The sequence below is a fragment of the Lepidochelys kempii genome, chromosome 7 (genome assembly GCF_965140265.1).
Source record: "Lepidochelys kempii isolate rLepKem1 chromosome 7, rLepKem1.hap2, whole genome shotgun sequence".
NCBI classification, from domain to species: Eukaryota; Metazoa; Chordata; order Testudines; family Cheloniidae; genus Lepidochelys; species Lepidochelys kempii.
The window spans coordinates 102110618-102133086 of NC_133262.1; the positions used below are offsets into that span (position 1 = coordinate 102110618).

At 39.9% G+C, this 22469-nt stretch overlaps 1 protein-coding gene across 3 annotated transcripts in view; it reads right to left on the minus strand.

Annotated features, from left to right (window-relative positions):
- The window catches only part of MKI67 (marker of proliferation Ki-67), a 41373-nt gene extending 23674 nt beyond the window's left edge, over nt 1-17699 (minus strand). The window contains exons 1-11 of one of the 3 annotated variants that reach the window (XM_073354049.1): nt 17301-17423; nt 16225-16341; nt 14075-14187; nt 11421-11502; nt 11222-11337; nt 9677-9746; nt 8000-8069; nt 5771-6019; nt 4079-4993; nt 3488-3732; nt 2363-2825 (exon numbers count right to left, since the gene is read on the minus strand). In XM_073354049.1, coding sequence (XP_073210150.1) covers nt 2363-2825; nt 3488-3732; nt 4079-4993; nt 5771-6019; nt 8000-8069; nt 9677-9746; nt 11222-11337; nt 11421-11502; nt 14075-14166 — 2302 coding nt within the window. In that variant the 5' untranslated portion in view covers nt 14167-14187; nt 16225-16341; nt 17301-17423. Of the gene's footprint in view, nt 1-2362; nt 2826-3487; nt 3733-4078; nt 4994-5770; nt 6020-7999; nt 8070-9676; nt 9747-11221; nt 11338-11420; nt 11503-14074; nt 14188-16224; nt 16342-17300; nt 17424-17588 lie in introns of those variants that run through there. The other 2 variants (XM_073354050.1, XM_073354048.1) reach the window with 2 other exon arrangements.
- Between the last annotated feature and the right edge of the window lie 4770 nt (nt 17700-22469).

A 22469-nucleotide genomic window follows, 5' to 3' on the forward strand; every position in this document is an offset into this window, starting at 1 on the left:
CTCCTGACCAGGACTGAGCAAAATATTCTACAATTGCTCCTCTAGAGATAATAGCCAGAAAGGGAACAGGAAAGGTAAGGACAGACAGGAGCAAAGTGGGAACAGAACAAGATACAAGGATAGGAGCAGAGGGAGAAGACCGGTAAGGATAAGAGCAGAAAGATCTACAGCAGGGTTTATCAACCTATGGATCTGGACCCAAAATTGGGTCACCACAATGGCAGCTCCTGTCCCACAGGGTTGTTTGGGCTAGGTGAGCTGCTCCAGGCACTGCAACCTCTGGGGTCCCAGCATCATGATGACAAGACTCTGGATAGGCCAAATCTGAGTGAGTGGCACTGCCACCTCATGAGCCTGGTTGCAACTCCATTCACACAAATTTGATCCAGTTATGGGAGTGGGGTGAACCTAAGCAGCACTGCAACACTAGAGAATGCCATGCCCAGAGTCATGAGCCAAGCCCAGCCAGCCCACAGCTCAGGAGCTGCCATTGTGAGTGCTGGGCAGGTCCCAACCGAAACCACCCCAGGTCTCCACCCTAGACTATTTATTGGGTTGCAACAGACCATACACATCTATAAATGGGTCCTGTGCTCAAAAAGATTGAGAACTACTGGTTTATACTACCACTACAGCACACACTTCTCCATAACCTGAAGGCAGTGGGAGGAGGGTGAAGAGAGGAAAGGAAGAGACAGGATATCCAAACGGCCAAGTTCCTCTGTCAGCAAATAGCTGCAAAATCCACTGGCAAGGTGTATATCCTCTGCATCTAGTGTCTGGCTCACAAAAGATAACTGCCTACTCCTACTACCAGTTACTATTAGCTCTGCTGGTTAAGGTCTGTACTGGGTATCTAAAAGTTCCGATTATGATGCTGATCCAGGGGGCTGGAAGGGGAATATGATTCCAAAAGATGGAATTTATCTTTTCAGTTTGCATTTTTTAAAAGCTGATTAAATTACATTTAAAACTATTTCTAAAGAATTATTAGATTACAAAATCAAGCAATAAAAAGTTGGGGACTACCAGACATAAGATTTTCCATGCACTCTTAATTCAGTCCATTTGGTATATGTATTACGATAGTTATTAATTACATGTTCATAACTATTTAACTCTCTTCCCCCCCACCCCACAAAGGACTCCTGTAGACAACTGATTAACTCCTTGAGCACCATTCATCCTATGCACAGAATGATGCAGGACACCTGCCTCATTTGTTGCAGAAGTTGTAAGTATGTAGTGACCCAAGCAGGAGGACTGCAGGAACAGAAAGGATGTTCTTGTGGTTACAAGATAACCGAATGTCACCTTGGTGAAATGGATTCTATTCTAAGGCTAACACAATGCAGGGGAGTAATGAAGTGATTTTACCTCTGATGATACAGATACTAGAATACTGCTACAGTTCTAATGTCCACATTTTACAAAGGATCTTAAAAAATTTGAGAGTAGACACACAAAGCCACAAAAATGAAAAAAACTTACAATGAGAGACTCAAAGAGCTCAATACATTTAGTTAATTTAAAAAAAAAAAAAAAGAAAAGAAAAGTTGAGAGATTACTTGATTATACTGCATAAGTACCTTTCACTAGGAGAATACCAGATACCAAAGGGCTCTCATCCAGCAGAGAAATGCATAAGAGCCACTAGTGGCTAGAAGCTGAAGTCAGACAAATTCAAGGCACAAATTTTACTAGTGAGGGTTATGAACCATTGGAATGAACTACCAAAGAAAATGGTGGTTTCTCCAACTCCAATCTGGATGCCTTTCTGGATGTTATGCTTTAGTCAAACAAGTTATTCGGCTTAATACAGAGATAACTGGGTGAAATGTAATGGCCTGTTATATACAGGAGGGCAAACTAGATAATCTAATGATCCTTTCCAGCCTTAAACTCTTCAAAGCTATATTCAGTGCAAGGTTTGGATGTACAGAAAATAACACATAGCATCACATACTGAATGATGAGGATAAAATTCATCCTGTGCACTGAAAAAGGTAGGGGTTAGGAATGTAAATATTGGTTAAAGTTAACTGGTTAAACGATTAAAATTATTTTGGTTAACTGAAGTAGCTGGAGGGGGCTGGCATAGCCGGGGCTGGGCTCCCGCTGGCTGGTGCGGCGTAGCTGGGGTCCAACATGGGGCTGCCAGTATTAACAATAAACTTTGGTTAACCGGTAAGCTTAATGCTTACCGGTTAACTGTTTACATCCCTAGTAGGGGTCATGTAGAAAATATAGTATGTGTGATATGTAATTAAAGAATATCATAATGCATATGCATGAATTAATGGCTTCTGTTCAGTTTTTAAAAAAGCACTAATAGTCTCCAAAATCAACTACTTAAACAAACCTAGCAAATTGGCTTTAGAAGCACCACTTCTTCTTTTAGAATGAATTGTTTCCACAGCATCACTCCTCCTCTTCATGGGAGTTCTCTTCGCAGAAAATCTTACACTACGCCTTATTAATTGTTTAGGTGTAGTTGGCACAGACATCTGATGTTCCTGGTTAATATGAAAAGATTCAGGTGTCTTGACTCCAATAAAATCTCTCTCGCTTTCCTTAACTTCTGTTGCAGCAGTACCCTGCTTCTTTGAAGTAGGAGATGGTGTGCTAATGTGAGAAATAGAGAAACGTCCTTTTGTGTATGGTGTATTTGATGGGGAGTTTGCAGTGAGCTTAGGTGACGCTTTTTTAAGGGCGGGCGGCGAGACATCCGGGGACCTCCTGGCGGGCGGTGAGGCAGCCGGGGACCTCCTGGCGGGCAAGTTTCTTTGTGATGATTTTTGTCTCTGCAAATGCTCTGAAAGATCCTGATAGGATTAAAAAAAATTTCTCACAAAGTAGAAATACAAATTCTCACCTAATTCTGAAAAGCACACGCTCAATGTATCAAATTAACTGAAACAAGCTTTTACTCATTTAAAATAAAACTTGGAAATTAAAAAGATGTTCAACATTTTCATTTCAAACCAGCTGTAAAAAGGGTAAGAAATGAGAACTGAAGTAAATCATTTATTTCCTAAATGTAAGTTAAAATTTCAGTTTTAAAAAGCTGTTACATTAAGTTTGATACATATCTTTTACTAAACTTAATTCACAGATTGGTGGAAGCAATGGATAAACATTTTCAGGCTACAATTAATTTGTTGTTTTGTAGCTTCAAGCATTTTATTCCTTTAGTCAATTTTCAGTCCAAATTATGATAGTTTCCCAATAAATGTCAATTCCAGTTAATATGTAATTTATAGTAAAAATACAATCTCAAATAAGATACTGATGAGCTGGCCTTCAAACATGGGAGTTCAAAAATACTGAAGAGCTAGCTACACCGGAAATAGCTGTATTTAAATACTATCTAAAGCTGAAGGTACAGTATCTACATTTCCTCATGTATGCCTTTTTGTAATTTTCAAACTCGAAATTTCTATTTTGTTTCCTTGGTAATGTTTAAATTTTCATCTTTAAAGTTTACCTTGATTACAAGACGTTTGAATCCCTGGCCCTTCTTCAGAACTGCACGAGGTGAATTTCCAAATGGTAAGCTTAACCTTGCTGGAATTGCACCTCTTCTAAGTGGTGAATTGGGTGGCAGACTTTTATCAAAAAGTTCAGGACTGAGATGACCACCAAAGGACACTCTCTTTCTTTTCCCAAAAGGCTGATGTAATAACTCAAGTTCTCCACTTTTCCGCTTTTGAGGTAACCTCTTTGTCTCCCCTTTTAAAAATTACAATTGAAAAATTTCTTTATATATGAAGAGTCAAACATTACAGCATATAAATTAGAAATTAATTTTTACTCATTTTAAAGTCTGAAGCACATTTCAAGCCACAATGAGCACAAATCCTTATAACTTAGTTTTTGCACAATTAATTCAGCAGATGTAGTTACATTCACATTTTCTCAAACAATTTCAATGTATTAATTATGGTTAGCCATAATTACATATACAATAGTTAAGGATAGATGTGCAGCAAAAAAACCATTTCTTCACTTACATAAAACATGATAGTCTCTCCCAAATAAATTTAAAATATAGCTCCTAACCATACAAAGTATTTACCTGAATTTTTGTCTTCAGTAGGTAGGCTAGAAATATTGATTTTTGATGCAACTTCATCATCTCTCAGAAGTGCATCACTTTCAGAGCACCTTCTTTTTGATGACAACCTGTGAGGACCCAGTACAATATTAGCATCTTCCACCTCTAATTTCTGTTGGTAGTTCTCTGTGGTCAGCTTTTCTTTAACGTCACTACCTTTAATATCTACATTCTTGTCAGGTTCTTGAGATGAATCTCCCTCCAGTGTTTCTTCAGCCATCTTTCCAGAGCTCATTCGTCTTCCCCTTCGCGCTCCAGAGTGATATTTACCACTAGCAGAAGATGCGTCTTTTGATGTTAACCTTTCCGGAGTTAATAATTCTGATGATGGACTTTTATTTGAAATTTTTTTACCCTGTCTAACACTCCCTTTGGGGCTTTTGGAATTACTATACCCAGGAGAAAATTCAACAGTTTCAGAATCTCTCTCCTTAGTTATGCTAACAGAGTAAGTCTCATCATGAATTTCTTTTAGCACTTCTTCTGCATTTAAGGATTTTCTTGGTGTAAGCTGTTTACTATTTCTCTTTTGCTTTGAATATTTATTACTTTTCCCCAAAATACATGATTCATTCCCACCAACTCTACTGCACACTACATCTTTCTTTTGAATTTCATTTGAAATTTCTGTTGCTTTAACTCCTAATGATGGATCTTGTCCAGTCCGTGGTTCATCTGAATTTGCAGAACTTATTTCATTGGTCTTCTTAGAACTATTTCCTTCAGTAGAAATCTGATTAAGTTCCACACTGTGTATTTCTTGTTCTTTAACTTCAGACTGTTCCATATCTTCACCAATGATTGCCTCTTTTTCCTTAGTTTGGGTCTCTTGACCAGATGGAAATATCAATAATGAAATTTGCTGGGCATTAGTCTCTGTAGAATAAATAACAGAAGTTATTTTACATCTGGTTAAAGAAATATATTGTAAAGAAAGGCCCTAAATAGCAAGTAAAAGAGAGGCTTTGAAAGTAATGAGTTATATAATGCCAGAAGGAATGACGTAGGGAGGATATCTGGTTAAAAGAATAAATAATGAAAAAAGGGTATGTTTCTAAAAAGAAGGCCTCTGCAGATCATTTTAAACAAAAGAGCCAATGTGGACCTTCTATCCCACATACCAGTGTTATCTCAAAAATTAGGGCCCATGATGCAAAGGAAAAACCGTTGGGCAGCAAGAAGGAGGGGAAGAGATAGGGAGGAAAGACCTGGGGGGCAGAGGGGAAGGAAGTTTTAAATCTCATCAAGATTAAGATTGGAAATAAAGGCGAACTGTCTCAAATTGGTGTTTACCTGAAATCTGTAATTGGGAATGACATGACTTGTTTGTTAAAGAGTATTAAAAAAAGTAAAACTCTGCTAATACCTGCCTGATAATGTTGGAGCTGACAAATGAGTCTCAGCACCCCTGGATTTAGCCCGTTTGATCAAATGCTTATGAATGTTTTGTTACTCTTTGGATATAGTAAATTGCTTATTTAGGCTTTGTAGGCCCATTTAGAGCAATTGTATAAATTCCATTTGGCCTTTGGATTTAATAAAGGAATCTATGGTTAAATTAGTGTTGTTCTAATATCCTGCATAAATAATAACTCCTACAGTGGCCATCAACATTATATCACCATCCTCTCTTTAAAAAAAAAAATAAATCACCTGCTTGTCGTGGCATAGGCATCTCGTCGTTGCCATCTTTCTGTGTTTTCACATCGATCTCATTTTTCAACAATTCATAAAGTTTGCTAAAAGGAGACATCTCATTTTCTCTTCTGTTAGATTTAGCTGTTTTGTATGTTGATTTAGGTGTTGCATGTTGTTTGGCTGGTACAACTCTGGAAATATCTTCCTCAGTGCTTTGCTTGTCATTTTCACCAAAATTCTGGCCTTCACATTCTATGATTTTATCTAGATAGTAATAAAGGGTAAAAAGAACCTTACACATATATATATTTTAAAACTGGAGGACTGTTATTAAATGGGTAGAAAAACAGGTTTTCTCCTTCAACAAGATTTGCACTTTTGAATAAAGAGGCAGCAACACCAATCAGGGTTAGCGGCTGAGATAAAATATCAGCACTAAAGTTTTGCCCACTAGTCAAGCTCTGTTCACAATCCTATTTGAATTTTTGTAATACATTCATCAGTAGTTAAATTGTTTATGTTGATATTTAAATTGTATTTAGACCTTGAATTAGCCCCACATTGAGAAATAGTAGGTCATATCTCAGAAATATTGTCTATCTGCAGAATCAATAACTGCATCACTATGGTTCACACAGGCCTCTTAGGGTTTTGTATACATTAGATAGGTGAATGGATGCTAATTTCAAATCAGTTGGATGAATCTGATTGTTAAAACTCCAAATAAGTTTGTTTAAACCGATACAGAACTACCACGGTAAATTAACCAGTTTTGCCTGGCATCTACATTGATTCTGTGATGCATGATTGTGGCAACTGCCACTGGGGTCCTTCCCCTTGTCTCAGCATTGCTTGAGGCCAGCTTGGATCGCTGCTGACAAATGCTGGACTTCCCTGCTGTGATTGTACAAGTTCCTCACCCCACAGAAAAATGATGGTCCAGGATCTCTCAAAGGACCATGCTGAAGTATATAACAGCTTCTCTATAAAATCTTTTTTTGTGGGGAGAAAAAAGCACATTTTGCAATGAAAATAGCTCAAACTGAGCTCCGTGCAGAATGTACTATAGAATTATTGTGGACAAGGTGATCCCTAGACTGTGGACTATGAAAACAGGTGGTGGTATGAAGAGACAGGACGCTTCAGGAGAGATTATTGCATTATGGGTCAGAAGTGGGAAGACCTTTTGTGGTGACAGTGTTACCATGATAGCGGGATGTGTCCACAATAGGTACTTAATCTATTGTGCTAACACCAGTTGAGACTGGATACTGGGATAACTTGCAATGATTGACCCTCACTGAAAAACCCATTGTAGCAAATCTGTGTGGATGAATGGAGACTTTCCACTGACCAAGTACATCAGTCAACTGGTCCTAGTATAGACAAAGCCTCAATTTCTCCATCTACTGCTGGTAAGAAAAGGTAGCAATGCTAGCACAGATTTTGAATCACTGTATTCTCTAGACTTGCTCAGGGTTAAATACTAGTGTAGAAAGCCCACAGTACCTCTGCATTTGCACTATACTAGTGGAGCTGCACTTGTGGCAGAGAATTTAAGAAAAAGCCTAGAGTACACATAGACTTGTAGGCTAAAATGTGCAGTTCTACTCCAAAAAGCAACTATAAATGGCATCTTTGGAATCGATGGATCCGTTTCCTGGGTGCATCCAAAAGTTGGAACTTTATAATCCATTTTCTTTTTTAAATGTTCTCTTCCTATTAGCACTCAAGAGCAGATATAACATTTGCTGTGGAGAGTAATGATTCTTTTGTACCTCAGACATCAACTGAATTAGTGAAATTTTAATTGCAGTGGTTAATTTTTGTCCTCAATTATACTTATTTAATGCCTCTAAAAAGCAGAATTTGGTCTGCAAAATCTAATTATCTATTCAGTAACATTAAAATAAAAAGGAAAGGAGTACTTGTGGCACCATAGAGACTAACAAATTTATTTGAGCATAAGCTTTTGTGAGCTACAGCTCACTTCATCGGATGCACTTATGCTCAAATAAATTTATTAGTCTCTAAGGTGCCACAAGTACTCCTTTTCTTTTTGCGAATACAGACTAACACAGCTGCTACTCTGAAACCTATTAAAATAAAGTTCAACTGAAGTAACAGGTTGACTTGTAAAATGAATCTTTTGACATTTTCCCATCTTCTTTTTGCAAGCATGCTAAGAATAAAATGTGACTATATAATATTGAAAAAAGCAAACTACATGAAACAGCTACCAACCAGAGGTCTGAGGACTTTTAGATCTTGGGCTCTGTAATTCCACTTCTGCCACCTGCTGAACATGAAGAACCTGTAAATTTGTACAGTGTTACGATAAAGCAACATATTTTATCACAAATACAGTTTTCTACTCCACATTTTCAGAAGATTACAGAATTTGGCCCCTCTTCATAACCAAGACAAATTTTAATTGAGCACCAGGCATACAAAAATTTAAATCCATGCATTATATGAAATTGCACAGTATTTGAAGTTGGTCACACAGGTTACTACTTGAGTAAGACATCTGAGGCTCCTGAAGACAGTTTTATAGTTTCTTATTTTTTTGGAATAGTCATTAATTCCAAAAGAATCTGTAGCCTGAGCATGCATTACAGCTAAATTCTGATAATTAAACCAAACTGAGATGATATGCTTATTAGACTTCAGGACAGCCTGCTCATCAATATAATAAGAGGCCAGGATTGTCACCGTAAAGCCTGGAATGTCTGTTGAGCCAGCGTGAAGCACCGGAAACAACTACAAGCATGATTGAGAGTTCTTTGTTTAGAATATCAGGTTCAATCATCACTGGCATTTGTGGTGTGTTACAATCCAGTTTAAGTTCTCAGTAATTTTGACTTCTTGAATTACATCTGTGCAACAGCACAAGCTTTCAGCTACAGTGGGCATCTACTTATCCCATGCTAAAGTCCTAGATCATTGTGATATCAGAGGTAACAATCACCACCCTTATTCCCCAGCTAATTTGCATGCAACTATTTCATTAGTTATATGCAGGACACTGCACAGACGATGGATTACTTGGCTCAAGTACCTCACCTATAAGACAATATGGGCTTTCAGCTACTAGTTTAAATATAAGAATTGCAGCCTACATAAGTGTTTCAATGTTCATGACAATCTGCTGATTAACAATACTCCTACAAGATACTCATTTCAACAAGTATATTGATAATATGGGCAAAAGACTGTAAAAGAAAAGGTTAACAAAACCTGCTAGTCATGAAGATAAAATTTAAAATTTAATGCTTTGATCAATCTTTAGAGAGACTTAAACATTACTTTAATGTAATGGGCACATGGAGTAACAATCACAGATTATTTTCTAAAAAGAGGCTGCTCACAGTCTTGAGGACAAGCTTCCCAGTTTGTGCTAACTTAACTCCTTTAGATTGTCATTGGCCAGGAAGATGGAGACACGTCATTAACAACACTGCATTACTCATTACTGCTATTCAGAATAAGATTATATTGGAAGCAGGACACTAGAAATACTTTGACGCAGGGACGTACAGCTATGATTTACTCCTGTAATTCTTTAAAATGTAAAAATTAAGGTACAAGGATCTCAAATGTCTCAATACCCCTGTACCCATCCTCTCTTAAAACAGCCAAACTGTTTTTAAAAAATAATCCTTAGTTCTGCTGATAACAGTTTAGAATATTATAATTAAATATTTACATTGCTGAAAACTGACATAAGCCAATATGAATTAGTAAATAGTAAGAAAACAATATTTCTCAAGAGTTTCTTCACAGCTTCAATCACTGGATTAGTGTGTGATGCCAAGCTAATAGGAAGGGGAAGATAAATCACTGAACCAATACTAATATGACATGACAGATGACACCATGCATATGTTCAGCAAATGTAGTCAGTGGCCTTAAAATTACCTGTAGGGTTTCATTTTTTGGAGTTCTAGAAAGTCTCTTTCTTGGCCTTGATTGAGGCAGATATTCAAACCTGAAAAAAATTTAATAGAAGAAAACAACCTCTTTGCTTATGTTACATTTATGATGGCTAACTGTAAAACTTACATAAACCCTTACTTAAACTCTGTAGTAATTGTCCCCTTCCAGCAATAATACCATTATTTAACTGGTTATAAATTGCACCGAGGCATAGTTGTGAATTTTTCTCCAAAAGTCTGTTGTAATAATTGAGCCTACAAATCTACCCTAATTGTGAGCTCAACTGTAAAAAGTATGTGAAAATTCATAAGATATCACAATAACCTATAAGAACAATTGTTCATGGGAAAAGGCATAAAAAGGAGACAGACTGAATTAATGCAAACAAAAAGGCCTACTGATATAACTCAAGGACCGTGTTAAGATCAAGCTTGGTAAACATGAGAACTCTGAACCAAAATTGGTACATCAGAAACTAGGCCCAATTGTTGGACAAAATAATGCAGGAAGAGCTATTCGACCCACCGCTACTTTTTTGGGGTCCTTAAAGAAAGAAATTTTGGAGAAAAAATTGGCTAGTGGAGCAAGCTTCGTATCATGGTTGTCACCCCGCCATCTCCTGCGACCCTAAGCCTTCATCATTCTGATCCTGAGAGATGTCCTGATCAGACCAGGCCAGAGAAAGGGAACCAGATGATATCACCACTTCTGCCAGCTCGTCAAATCCCAACCACCCCCTGAGATGGAACACAATTAGACTTTAACAGCAGCAGCAACAGCTCTCAACTAACTTCTTTTTTCCCCTCAAAGGACAATTATTACAATTTAAGTCTGAGAGATGTCAAACAAGGAGGATTTTCCTGCTAAAATTTCTCTCCAGCTAAAGGGAAAAAAGGGATGTTTTTAAAATGAAAGCCTTACTTAGTAGTCTACATTTCAAAGTGTTTCAACTTTTTTTCCCTTCATTTCTTTATCTTAATAAAAGGTTAAAACGATTTTTAATGGTGTGTTTGCCATGGTACTAAGCAGGCTGTGGTCTCTATATACCAAACTCCAAACCTTGTTGAACACGGTTTAATGTTGGACAGTGACGGCATTACAACAACACCTTTTACCCTTTAGCCCAGATATTCCATCTGAATTAATACAACACATCTAACCTTAGGAGAAAGTCACACCAAGATATCAAGACAATACTGTCATGAATAGCTTATTGGTAAATAGTTTAAAGGTGACATAATGCTTTAACAGCTCAGCTTTCTGATCATACTATGCAGAAACTCTTTAAGGAAATATGAAGCATGAAATTAAATTAAAATTTATTTTAGGGAGTAAGAAGAAAATGTGTCAACCTCAGATTAAACCTCTGTCTCTGATCCCACAATGAGATGTGGGTAGGTGGACCCCTATGTCCTTAGGGAGCACCACTGAAATCAATGGAGCTCCTTGGAGATGTAAGAGTGTGCTTTTTCAGATTTCAATGCACAATCAGTGTCATAGTTGCTTGCCTCCTTCATTGTTACTGACCTGAAAGAACGATCAACAATAGTGAACACATCTCCATGCTTCAGATGTGCAGGTTGCTGAAAACTGTTACCATTCAATTGCGTTGGATTTACAGTACTTAAATTAATCAAGATTGCCTACAAATGAAACAAAAATAGCTAGTTCAGTAATCTGAAGAAATGCAGTGATGGAATATAATACAATTAAAAACAAAACTTACCTCCTTGTTCTCATTGACTTCAATTTTACAATGTTCTTTTGAGACTTGAGGCAGCTGTATGCGGATATCGCACTCCGTTTTCCTTTGGTTGAAAAGCACAACTTTAGTTTTAAGCAAGTAATTAAGAGAACAGAAGAACTTTATTTTAGAGAATTTGCTTCTGAATACATGATCATTTAATATCTGCAAAAATGTTATGATGCTGTTTGAAAATGCAATATAAAAATATTTAAAGTCAGCACAAGCACTGAGAAAACCTAAAGCAAATTTTAAACTAAATATACACTATTAAAATGTACAGCTTCTTAAACTAAGAACTAGCTGGATATGTCCACCAGTTGCACGTACAAAGACAATTTTGAAAAATCTTTCACTACTGCACAAGCACTGTTGCAGTACCGCTATTGCTAGCAACAGTGGAAAGTTTCCCAAAAATCAAAGACAAAATAACTAAGTCACAGAAGATTTCTCTCTCCCACAAATGTTGCTTTTCAATCAGATATTTACTCTAGCTTAACAGCTTTAGTGAATGATATTCTGTTAGGTATTTATCCACGCATATCCCTACATTATCAGAGTATTCCTTTCAGATTACAGGATTCACATCATTAGTACTTAATTCCTGGCTGCAATACAAGAGAAAAGAAAGCACTGGCAAAACTGCTTAGGTACTTTTAGGGTATTGTGTTTGGTTTTGGTGCTAACATCTAAAGCAGTCAAAGAACCAGTCCTGAAATTTAAAAGGACAGAAAAAAATAGAGGAAGCAGAGAAAGAAACATGAAATCTAAGGATTGCAAGTAAGAAATGCATTTATCTATTCTGGCTCATATCATCAGAATTATTTACTAAATTCCAGTTGCATGGCCAAATTTGAAGTCAGAGGCAAATTTAGGCCTACAAAATCTTTCTTGCTGCTAATATGTGCAACACAAAGAACACAACTTAACTTTCAGATCCCAGATTGAGTTTGGAGTCATGACAGATTTACCTATCTATATTTGGTAGAAACTAAATATTAGGGAACTTTAAAATTGCAGGCCCTCATCTTAGAATTGGATCAGTGCAGACACATGAACAGCCCCACTGAAACCAATGGGGTCTACGTGAACAGAGGAGTCCTATAGTGGATTTGACTGCAGGATTGGGGTTTTATATAAGGCTCCCAGCCATGGCATTTAGTGTATGTTTACATTGCAATAAAAGATCCCACTGCCCAGCAGCAGCTGGCCTGAGTCAGCTGACACAGGCTTTTGGGGCTATAAAATTGCAGTGTAGACGATCAGGGCCATGAAGGGGGGAGGGTTTCAGAGAACAGGATCCAGCTAGCTGTACCCTGTCTACTAAATCAATTTCCCCTTCCAGTATAAAATAAAGTGTTATATTCAAAACTCAAATTTTAGTATTTGTTTGGTGCTCTAATATTCAAATACACAAACCTATGTTTGTTTCACTTTTTCTTTGAGTAACATTCAAAAAATTCATATACTGTATAAAACAATTTATCAACTTTTAAGAAAATTTGTGTTAGTTCTAAGGTCAGCTCAACTTCTGTTCACGCTTAGTAACAAACATCACACATCAGCATGCTGACTTCTCAACCTGCCCCTTCCTGCCTGAGCAGCTTGCCAGCTATTCAGAATACCATTTCCACATAAGAGAGTAGTCCAAATAAGATGCCACTCAAAGTATATTTTACAGATGTTCAAAATATGATCATCTATGTTCTCAGAGCTCCTTGAGCTTGGCTCCTTTTTGGCAAGGCTTGCATCTGCCCATGGGTTCTGGTTAGACTCCTTGGGCTTGATTCTTTTTTTTGATTGGCAGTAAAAGAAATATCCCTAAAGTCACTTGGAGCACCAAAAATCAGGCTGTCGATCTCAGCAAATTGCATAAATCTACAATTTTTCCTCCCCTTTCTTACATGAGGAATGAAATAGTTAATGCTGACATTTAATTGTTATCACTGAGTATGTAACACACTTAACAGAAATGATGCAGTACACACCTCTCAGAGCTATTTCATGCTCTCTGCAGACTCATACAGATATCTCTTCATTAGTTTCACTCTGACACTTTTTACGTTTTCTTTTGAAACCATAACAACTATAGAGTTACTCTTCATTTCTGTTTATTTTTTTAAATGAAAGCATAGATTCAAAAGAGCAAAACAGGAGTTCAAGAGATGGGCTGGTACACTGTACCACAATGTACTGACTCAGTCTGTAACCCCAATGGCAGCAAAAGACCTCTTTTGACTTTTACCTCTAGTCCCAGCTCAGCCTTGGTTCTTTCCTTTAGTGACCTCCTCCCTCTTATTAGGCCTCTGTCCCCAGCTGGCCAAGCATGAATCCAGTTGGGACTTTTCTTCCCCACAAGCTCCCTGCATCCTCTAGATTCCCCCTTACTACAGAGTGAAGCTGAGACAAGCAGCTATGTCGTGCAGTCAGAGGGTGGAAATTCAACGGTTTATCCTGGGAACTAGCTTGAGCTTTTTTTCCTTCATTAAACATTCTCCACTACTTGCAAATATTCAAACATTTATTTGTATTAAACAGCAAAGCTTGTAAAATAAAGAAAAATATAACACTAAGAAAATGTTAATAACATGTTCTCTTGATGTATATAAATAATTTCTAACATTACCAATTCTTACCTTCCAAATAAACAAGAACTTGCAGTGAGTGGAAAATGGATTCCATCGGTCCCATTCCGTTTAATAACAACAATTTTCCCAAAGAGTGGCATCTTTGAAACTGGAAGTCTTACCTGTAACGGAATGTCAAATTTACTACCGCAAATTAAGATCTACATATTTATGAACATAGGTACCTTGGTTATATAAATTATGTTCAAAAGACAAATTCTCTACAATTTACATGAAGAAGGATCCCAACGTTTTTTCACTCACAAGGGTTCGTGGGAACTGTTAAATGATACCTATTAACAGGAGGTGAAAGTCGGCAGATGTTCATAGAAAGGCACACATGCAGAATTCATGGGCCATGCAGAACTGTTTCCCCCAACAGAAAACACATTCTGATGGAAAGGTGCTGCAGATACTCCTTTCACTCACAAGGGGCCACTGTGGTGCCAGAACAGAAAGCAGCCACTCCCAGCAGGGAGCAGCCCTAGTTGCGGATAGGGAAAAGAAAGAGGGTGCCTGCCTCACAGCGTCCTGCCCGTGGGGCCAGGCTGGGAGGCAGGTGTTATTGGGTTGCTTGGGGGGCGGGGTCACAGACTGGGGTTCAGAAGAGCTAGAGAGGGGGACAGACTGGGGCAGGAGCTGAATGGGAGTGGGAGTGCAGGGCCACATAGGGACCGGGAGAGGGATACATGGAGATGGGGGGATGAGGAGGTGGCTAAGTAGGGGTGCAAGGATACATGGAGATAGAGCAGTACAGGGACACATGTGCCTGACTGAATGAGACAAGCTGGGTGTCATACAGGGTCTGCATGGGGGAAGCTCCCTAACAATCCCTCCCCACACCCACAAAAAACCCTGTTCCATACTTTTCCCACTCAAACCCAACAACCCTCCAAGTTCACACCCAGGCTCTTTCCCAGCAATTACTTCCCTCTCCCTCAGCTCCTCTTTTACACCTGACTCTCCCAGGCCTTTGCACTGCTTCTGAGGGGTGTGGGAAATACATTTCTGCATGATAGTTTACATGAATTATTACTCAGAGTTGTGTATTAATATGCCTAATAAGAAATCTATTTGTCAAAACACATTTCCTGAATCTTTTTTGTTGTCTATATTGTTACAGACATAGTTGCTTACAGTTATTTTGAAATAAATTACCAAAATAATTGAGACTGGTATTGTTACACTGTTATTTTTGACAAAACGTGCAGAATTTTAAAATATTGTGCGCATATTTTTTTGGCGCATATTTTTAAATTTTTTTGGTGCAGAATTCCCCCATGAGTAACTGTATCAGGTTGATGTAAAAAATTACTTTTCTATCTTTACATATTTTTGGTGTCTAAGTATCACAACGTTTCCATAACTGAATGCTTTAAAAGGGGGCAATATAAACTATATTGATATAAATGAATGTGACTTGAAAGTTCTTTCAGATATAAAATCTGCTCCCAACTATTCTTAATGTTTTTATGATTATTAGCTTTCCTATGTGCCGAAATGTTTCCCCCTCTCTAATGCTGTGTGAGTCTCATTCAAACAGGGGAAAATGACTATACAAAAAAGGAAATAATTTGAATGCACATGTATGACAAAATGCTGTCATATGCACTGAAAAGAAAAAAACAAATGCAAACTTTTCTTCCATTTCTCTGTTATATAAATGTAAGATGTTACAATAGTGAACAAATTTTCAAATAAATGCATGACTTTTTAAAGTGCCTGTGCCTGTGTAAAGTTGTGTATATTACAAAAACAGCCCTTCCAAATCTCAATCATTTGGAAAAGAATGACTGCCTAATTTGAGATTAGTTGTAATACAATTTTGAGCATTAAAATTTGCAGGACATTCAGGTTAAAATTTGCAGGTAAACATATAATTAAGGGATAACTTGAAAACCACATTTTCTATTTACTGAGTTTACTTTAACTGTTCTCCTATATAGGGCCAGTTTCTCTGATGCTGAAAAGATGGGAGCAGAAAGCCCTTTTCAAAGCAGTTTTTTTTTTAATTTCACATTATTGTGGCATACTACTTAAAGGATAAATTAATAATTAATAAATAATAATTAAAAAAAAATCAAGCATCCCTAACATCCCTATGTTACAAAAACCACCTTACATTATTTAAACTGAAAGAAATGTATAAGACCATTTACTTTTCACACTTTTTCATATATCCCTCCTCACAAGGACAACAGAACAGGTAGTTTCAGTTGGTTTTGATCCACTTCAATTTTAGATTCATGCACCAGCACAAAACTGCAGTATTAGAACTGAAAACAAGGAATGGACTCCGTTAAAAGTACTCATCTTTCCTATTTTTTTGTAAACATGAATTCCCATCTTTCTCATTTTTTTTAAGATTGCTTTTAAAATTTCCAAATATTGTGCCAAATTTGATAGTGTCTCTTTAACAGACTCTTCATTTTTGTGCTGTATGAATTTAAATGAGATTTCTTAAACACTTATCCTAATTGTCCCCCAGCTTGAGGATTCAGGCCAATGCAAGCATAAAATAAAATGCCACACCATCTGTACAGGTTTCTAAACTAATTCATCATTTGCAAAGAAATACTCTCGGAGGATTTTAGGGGACAGCCTGATGCGCCTATGTACAGTAGTTAAAAACAAAAACAAGACACAGAGAGGAGGGATTATATGTCAACCACACCGAGACATTGTTAGAACCAGTTGGAGGAGAACCTCTAGAGAAAATGACAAATCAGCATAGGCTCTGCTTGAAATGAGACTGTCAATGTCAAGGTGAGGAGACTCTGACAGTTACAATAATAATCATGACCTGAGCCACCTACCAAAAAGCTACAATACACACATGCCCCGAGCTATTTAAGCAGTTGGACCCTCTCCCCTGAAAACTCCACAACTCATCCATGCTGCTCGCCACTGGGAACCTACCCCCCCAGCATCTAGTCCCCCCCTCCCCAAAACCAACACAGACCAACCCCCCCCCCAATTCCCCTCCCCAAAATCAACACAGTTCAACCTCGGCCCCCATGTTTCCCCTAGGGCTCCCTCTACCATTCCCAGCCACAACCAAGAAACAACTCTTTCGTTCCGCTTCCTCACACCCCGGTCCTCCTCCGAAACACCCCGGCTCCCGACACTACACAGAGACGGGGTGGGATACCGCCCCCCCCAACGACCTACCACGGCGAGCACCACACTCACAGCACCCCTTCAAACGCGGGGTGCGAAAGAGAACGGCCCCTACCTGTCCGATTGCCCCTCACGGTCCGTTCATCCAGATCTCGCCAGCCGGGCCACATTCAGCCCCCCGAGCCCGCTCCCTTCACCGCGCTGCCTGAGCGTCTCCGCGCGCGCGCGCTCGCGCGTAGACTCTTAGCTCCAGTCGGCGAGTCACTCGTCCGGCCGCCGCACTCCTGCCGGCCGGAGCCGGTACCGAGGCCGCCTCACTCCGCCCTTCGTAACCCTTCACCAATCACCACATAAAACAAACCCCAGTAGCCCCCACAATACTTGCCTGGCTTCCTTCACTCACCTGCTGACAGAAATCACCCTTCTGGAGCTACAGAAATTTCGACCGTTGGGACAGACATCCTTCCAGGACTATTTTATTTCCCTCCCTCCTGCGCGAGTGAGGAGGAAGGATACAGGACCTGTCGATGAAAACTCCAATTCGAAAAGGCGCGCGAAACGGTCTGAGTGGTAGAAGCAAAATCACGTGATCGCTAAGGGGGCCCAATGGGAAGCGCTGGGGCTGTTTAAGTTTCAAACTGGCAGCAGACTAGGGGGGGGCGGACCGTAGGAAACAGGCATGGAATGGCGGTAGCTTAGCGCGCGCCATCGCCGCACCTCCTCCAACCCTTTCAAACGCTGCCTGGGAAGTGCTTTCGTACGTCTGCATCTTTTCCGCAAAACCTGAGCGCTGCTCCCGCCAGACCTTCACCACAGGGAGCCTCCCGCTGTCCCGCACGCGCCCCGGAGCCTTCCGCCCTCCCATCGCTGTTAACTTCCCGCACCCCCGACTCCGTCTCTGCCTCGCTGCATTGTTTTATTCCCCCCCGTCTCCTCGCCTCTTCACCGCCACTCCGCAGCAGCCCGCTCCCTCCAGCCTGTCCTGCCTTAGCCTTCGCCCAGCTCCTGCTCCTGGACCTCACGCGCCCTGCTGAAGTTCACTCCTTTTCGTCTGACTGAGAGCGAGGGACTTTGCGAGTGGCTCCTGCTGCTGGCCGCCGTGGGAGACTCTAGTATATGTGCCCCGCATCCCTTTCCTAGGGCTGAGAGACCTTCAGACCATGGCCCCCAGGGCCGGGGTTGTCTCCGACCTGGTGAAGTGGAGCATGTGACACTCAACTGGTTTATCCCTCGCTGGTGCTGGAAAGGACTGGCCTTTACTCTGCCCTAGGTAACCACCTGTTCTGCCAGGGTGACCAAGCCTGGCCTAGTCTGTTTGACTCAGCCCTGAGAAAGTGGGGTGTAACAAATATTATAAAAGCGGCAAAGAGTCTTGTAAAAAGAAAAGGAGTACTTAGAATAGTGGAATATCAGGGTTTGAAGGGACCTCAGATGGTCTTCTAGTCCAACCCCCTGCTCAAAGCAGGACCTGTGGCACCTTAGAGACTAACAAATTTATTTAAGCATAAGCTTTCGTGAGCCACAGCTCACCTTGCTGTAGCTCATGAAAGCTTATGGTCAAATAAATTTCTTAGTCTCTAAGATGCCACAAGTACTCCTTTTCTTTTTGCGAATACAGACTAATATGGCTGCTACTCTGAAAAGAGTCTTGTGGCACTTTATAGACTAACAGATGGATTGGAGCATGATCTATATTTACAGATCCAGACTAACGCAGCTACCCTTCTGCTAAATGATGATATGGCATTGACATTTTACTGCTAAGAGACCTGCTTGGGATAAACCAGGAAATAAATGGGGGTCCATGCATGTGCATATATGCACATCAGATTGGGGCCCATATTTTTTTTTCTAATGGTTTATATAGTTTAGCAAGTTCACATTCTAGTAAGCTTTTTTATATATATAAAATTGTTTCTGTGCGTGAATTTGCAGGACTGATTTTTGTGCATGTTCTACATGATTTTTAAGTGTAGGTTTTACCTTGTATGTTTTTGGTTTAATGTGGTGTATTATTTAAGGTATGTGTGACAAGTGACCTCTATGTCTGTATTAGTGACAAAATACCATGCAAATTGACACAGCCATGTTTTTAAACCCAGAGATTCAAAACTCAGAACAGTAAATGTTGAATAAATTTCAGAAGACTTGACCATTCTGTCAAAACATGTAGTAAAGCCAGTCAGTTGAATGAGAGGAAAATTTAGTATATTTTTAAAACCTATACCCACTTCTGTTAGTGGCACACCCCATTTTGGAAGTATACCAAGGATAAGAGGGGTGGTCTTGAGAGCTCCACACAGCTGAAATATTATTTTCATTGTGGAAAGCTTCTTAATCCGAGAGTACTTTTTAAATGATATATATTTTGTTTTAAGAAAATGGCTTTCAAGTGGTTTGTGAAGTTAAATCCAGAAGTTCAGCTAAGACTATATTTTTAACTTTTATATTTAGTTCACCTTCTAACTTACACCTCTACCATTGTTCAGAGATATAAAATGCAGGTCTCTAGCCTTCCCCACCAGCCATATCAATTTCACTCTCCTTCAGAGGTTCATCAATGTGATACAATGTAGTATGTGTGAACCCCATCTTGAGGAAACTATCCATAGGGTGCACGTCATGTACTGAGTAGAGCTTATCTGGGGTTCCTGTGTGTTGTGTAAGGGGATGGAGATGGCAGGTCATAAATGATCTAGGGGAGGGAGGAGAACAGGAGAATCCACTACTGCCCCAAAAGGTATCTGTTATCCATTTGGCTGGAGTAGGCTCTGCAGTTCTGCTCCTCCATTCCTCTAACCCTGGAGGGATTCTGATAGGTGCTGAGAGTGGAATTTTCAAAAGGGCTTAAGGAGCTCAAACTTCATTGAGCTGCAGTGGCACTTGTGCACCTAAATGACTTACGATTTAGGAGCACAGGTCCCTTTTCTTCTGTTGGTTTGAACAAGTATAAATGTGTTATGTTGACAATTAAACTCTGCTGTTTTTGATTCAGCACTCCTAAAGATTATCTATATAATAAGATTCTATGATTATCACTCTGAAGCCTAGAATGTTTGAGTCAGTGTGAAGCAATCAAAACAGCTACCAGCATAGCTGAGAGCTTTTTGTTTAGAACATCACCAGGTTCAGTCATCACTGTTGATCAAATTTTTTGGCCATTTTGACTTAATAAATCACACCTGTGAGTTACAGTAGGTATTTATCTAGGCCATGCCAAGAGTACTAGACCATTGCAATATCAGAATTAATCAATTATCACCTTTATTCTACAGCATCCTTTGGTTCCTTTGGACTTGCTGGTGTCCATGAGAGGCTCAATTAGCAAAGTACAAACAGGCAAAGCTAGCTATATATAATTTAAAGGGAAATGGTCATCTTTCAAAAATTTAGTTGAAAATAGTTTCATGTGCAAAGGCAGCCCTTGAATCTCCCTACCAATATTTGTGGATCATTTTCCTGTTTTTTTTTTTTTTAAATGGACCCACATACTCAAAAAGGGAAACTGAAGGACCAATCCTGCATAGGTGCTGATGCCGTGGGTGCTCCAGGGCTCAAGCACCCATGGAAAAAAATAGGGTGTATGTGGGGGGCGAGGGAGAGGCTCAAGCTCCCACCAGCCACAGTGGTTCTGTGGCCCTGGGGCTGACCACGGATCAGCTGTTCAGCGGGGCCCTGGGGCTAGCTACTGATGGGCTGTTTGGCTGGCATTGCTGTTTGATAGTGACTGACAGCCCCCACAACCTCTTCATGCCACAGGCAGAAAAGGGGAGCAGGTTATGTGTGCTCCGTTCCAAGGAATGGTGATACTTTTCCTCAGCGCTCTGGAGCCAGCTCTGCTCTCCTGCCCATAGCAAGCCCTAGCATTTCCAAAAGGCCATGCTACAGTAAGTGACACGGTACTAGCTTCATCCTGACGCAAGTGTCAGAGTCACACGAATGGTCCTCAGTGCACCTTTGTGCCTGGTCTGAGTTCTAGGACCAGGACTTATCTAACTATATGGTGGGAAGCAGTGAAACTGATTATGTAATAAGGTCATGATTTAGCAAAGGACTTTGGGACCAAAGTGTCATCAAATGCACAAAGTAAACAGATTATAAACTTTTTTCTATTTTTTTTCTAGTTTCAGTTAAAGGAATTTCACAGGGTACTTGTAACAATAGTAGGTAAAAATGTTCAAACAGAATTGTGATTTTAATATAGCTTTATCTAGAAATGGTTACTTGCTGTAACTGTGGTTCTTCAAAATGTGATGCAGATATATATTCCACTTAGGTGTGTGTGTGCCCAGTGCACCGCAGTCAGACTTTTGCTAGCAGTACCCATGGAGGGGCAGCGCTTCTGCCTTGTGGCTGTGGCCCGTTCCCTGGCTATATGAGGTAGTGCTGCCCTGACCCCACCCCCCCTCAGTTCCTTTGCACCGAAAGCCTATGAGAGGAGACTCCAGTGCAGAGGGGACAGAGGGTGGGTCATGGAATACTCATCTGCATCACATCTCAAAGAATCACAGTTACGGTAAATAGCAGTTTCTTCTTTGAGGAGATGCAGATGTGTATTCCACTTAGGTTACCCCATCCGAGGGGATGGAGCTAGGAGTCTGTTGAAAAAAAGATTTCCCAAGCCTTTGTCCTCTCTGGAAGATGCGGAAGTAGCATAATGGTCCATAAATGTATGTATGGACGACCACATGACTGCCCTGCAAATGTCACTGGGGAATGCTATCGTCGTTGCTTGTGCTTTTGTCTAATGAGTTCATATTTGCTCAGGAGACATAGCCGAAGCTGTCTCATATGCAGTCTTGATAAAGAATATTATCCATCTAGAGATGGCCTGTGCAGAAACCGCTTGCCCCTTCGTGTCATCTGCATATGACACAAGTAGGCACAGCAAAAAACTAAATGCTTCAGTCCTATCCAGATGAAAAGCTAGACATTGCCTGACTTCCAAAGTATGGAAGCGCTCTTCCTTAGGGGATGAAAGCAGTTTAGGGAAAAACACAGGTAAATATACCTGGCCTGTCATGGATTGCAGACTGAGCCAGAGATGTTGAATTGCCTGGAAGTGGTCGGTCGGCAGGAATGCTCTCAATGTCATAGAATTGAACAGGGCCCCAATGAACTCGATTTTTTGAGTGGGAGCTAAAGTTGACTTTCTGGTGTTCAGACTGAGGCCCAGATAGTCAGGCAAGTGCAGTGTGGTACAGTGCAGGAGGTGGGAGAAATGACATTAGTTGTCTTCAATGTGGGTGGCGCGTGAAACATCCCAGAGGGGGCTATCCCTGGC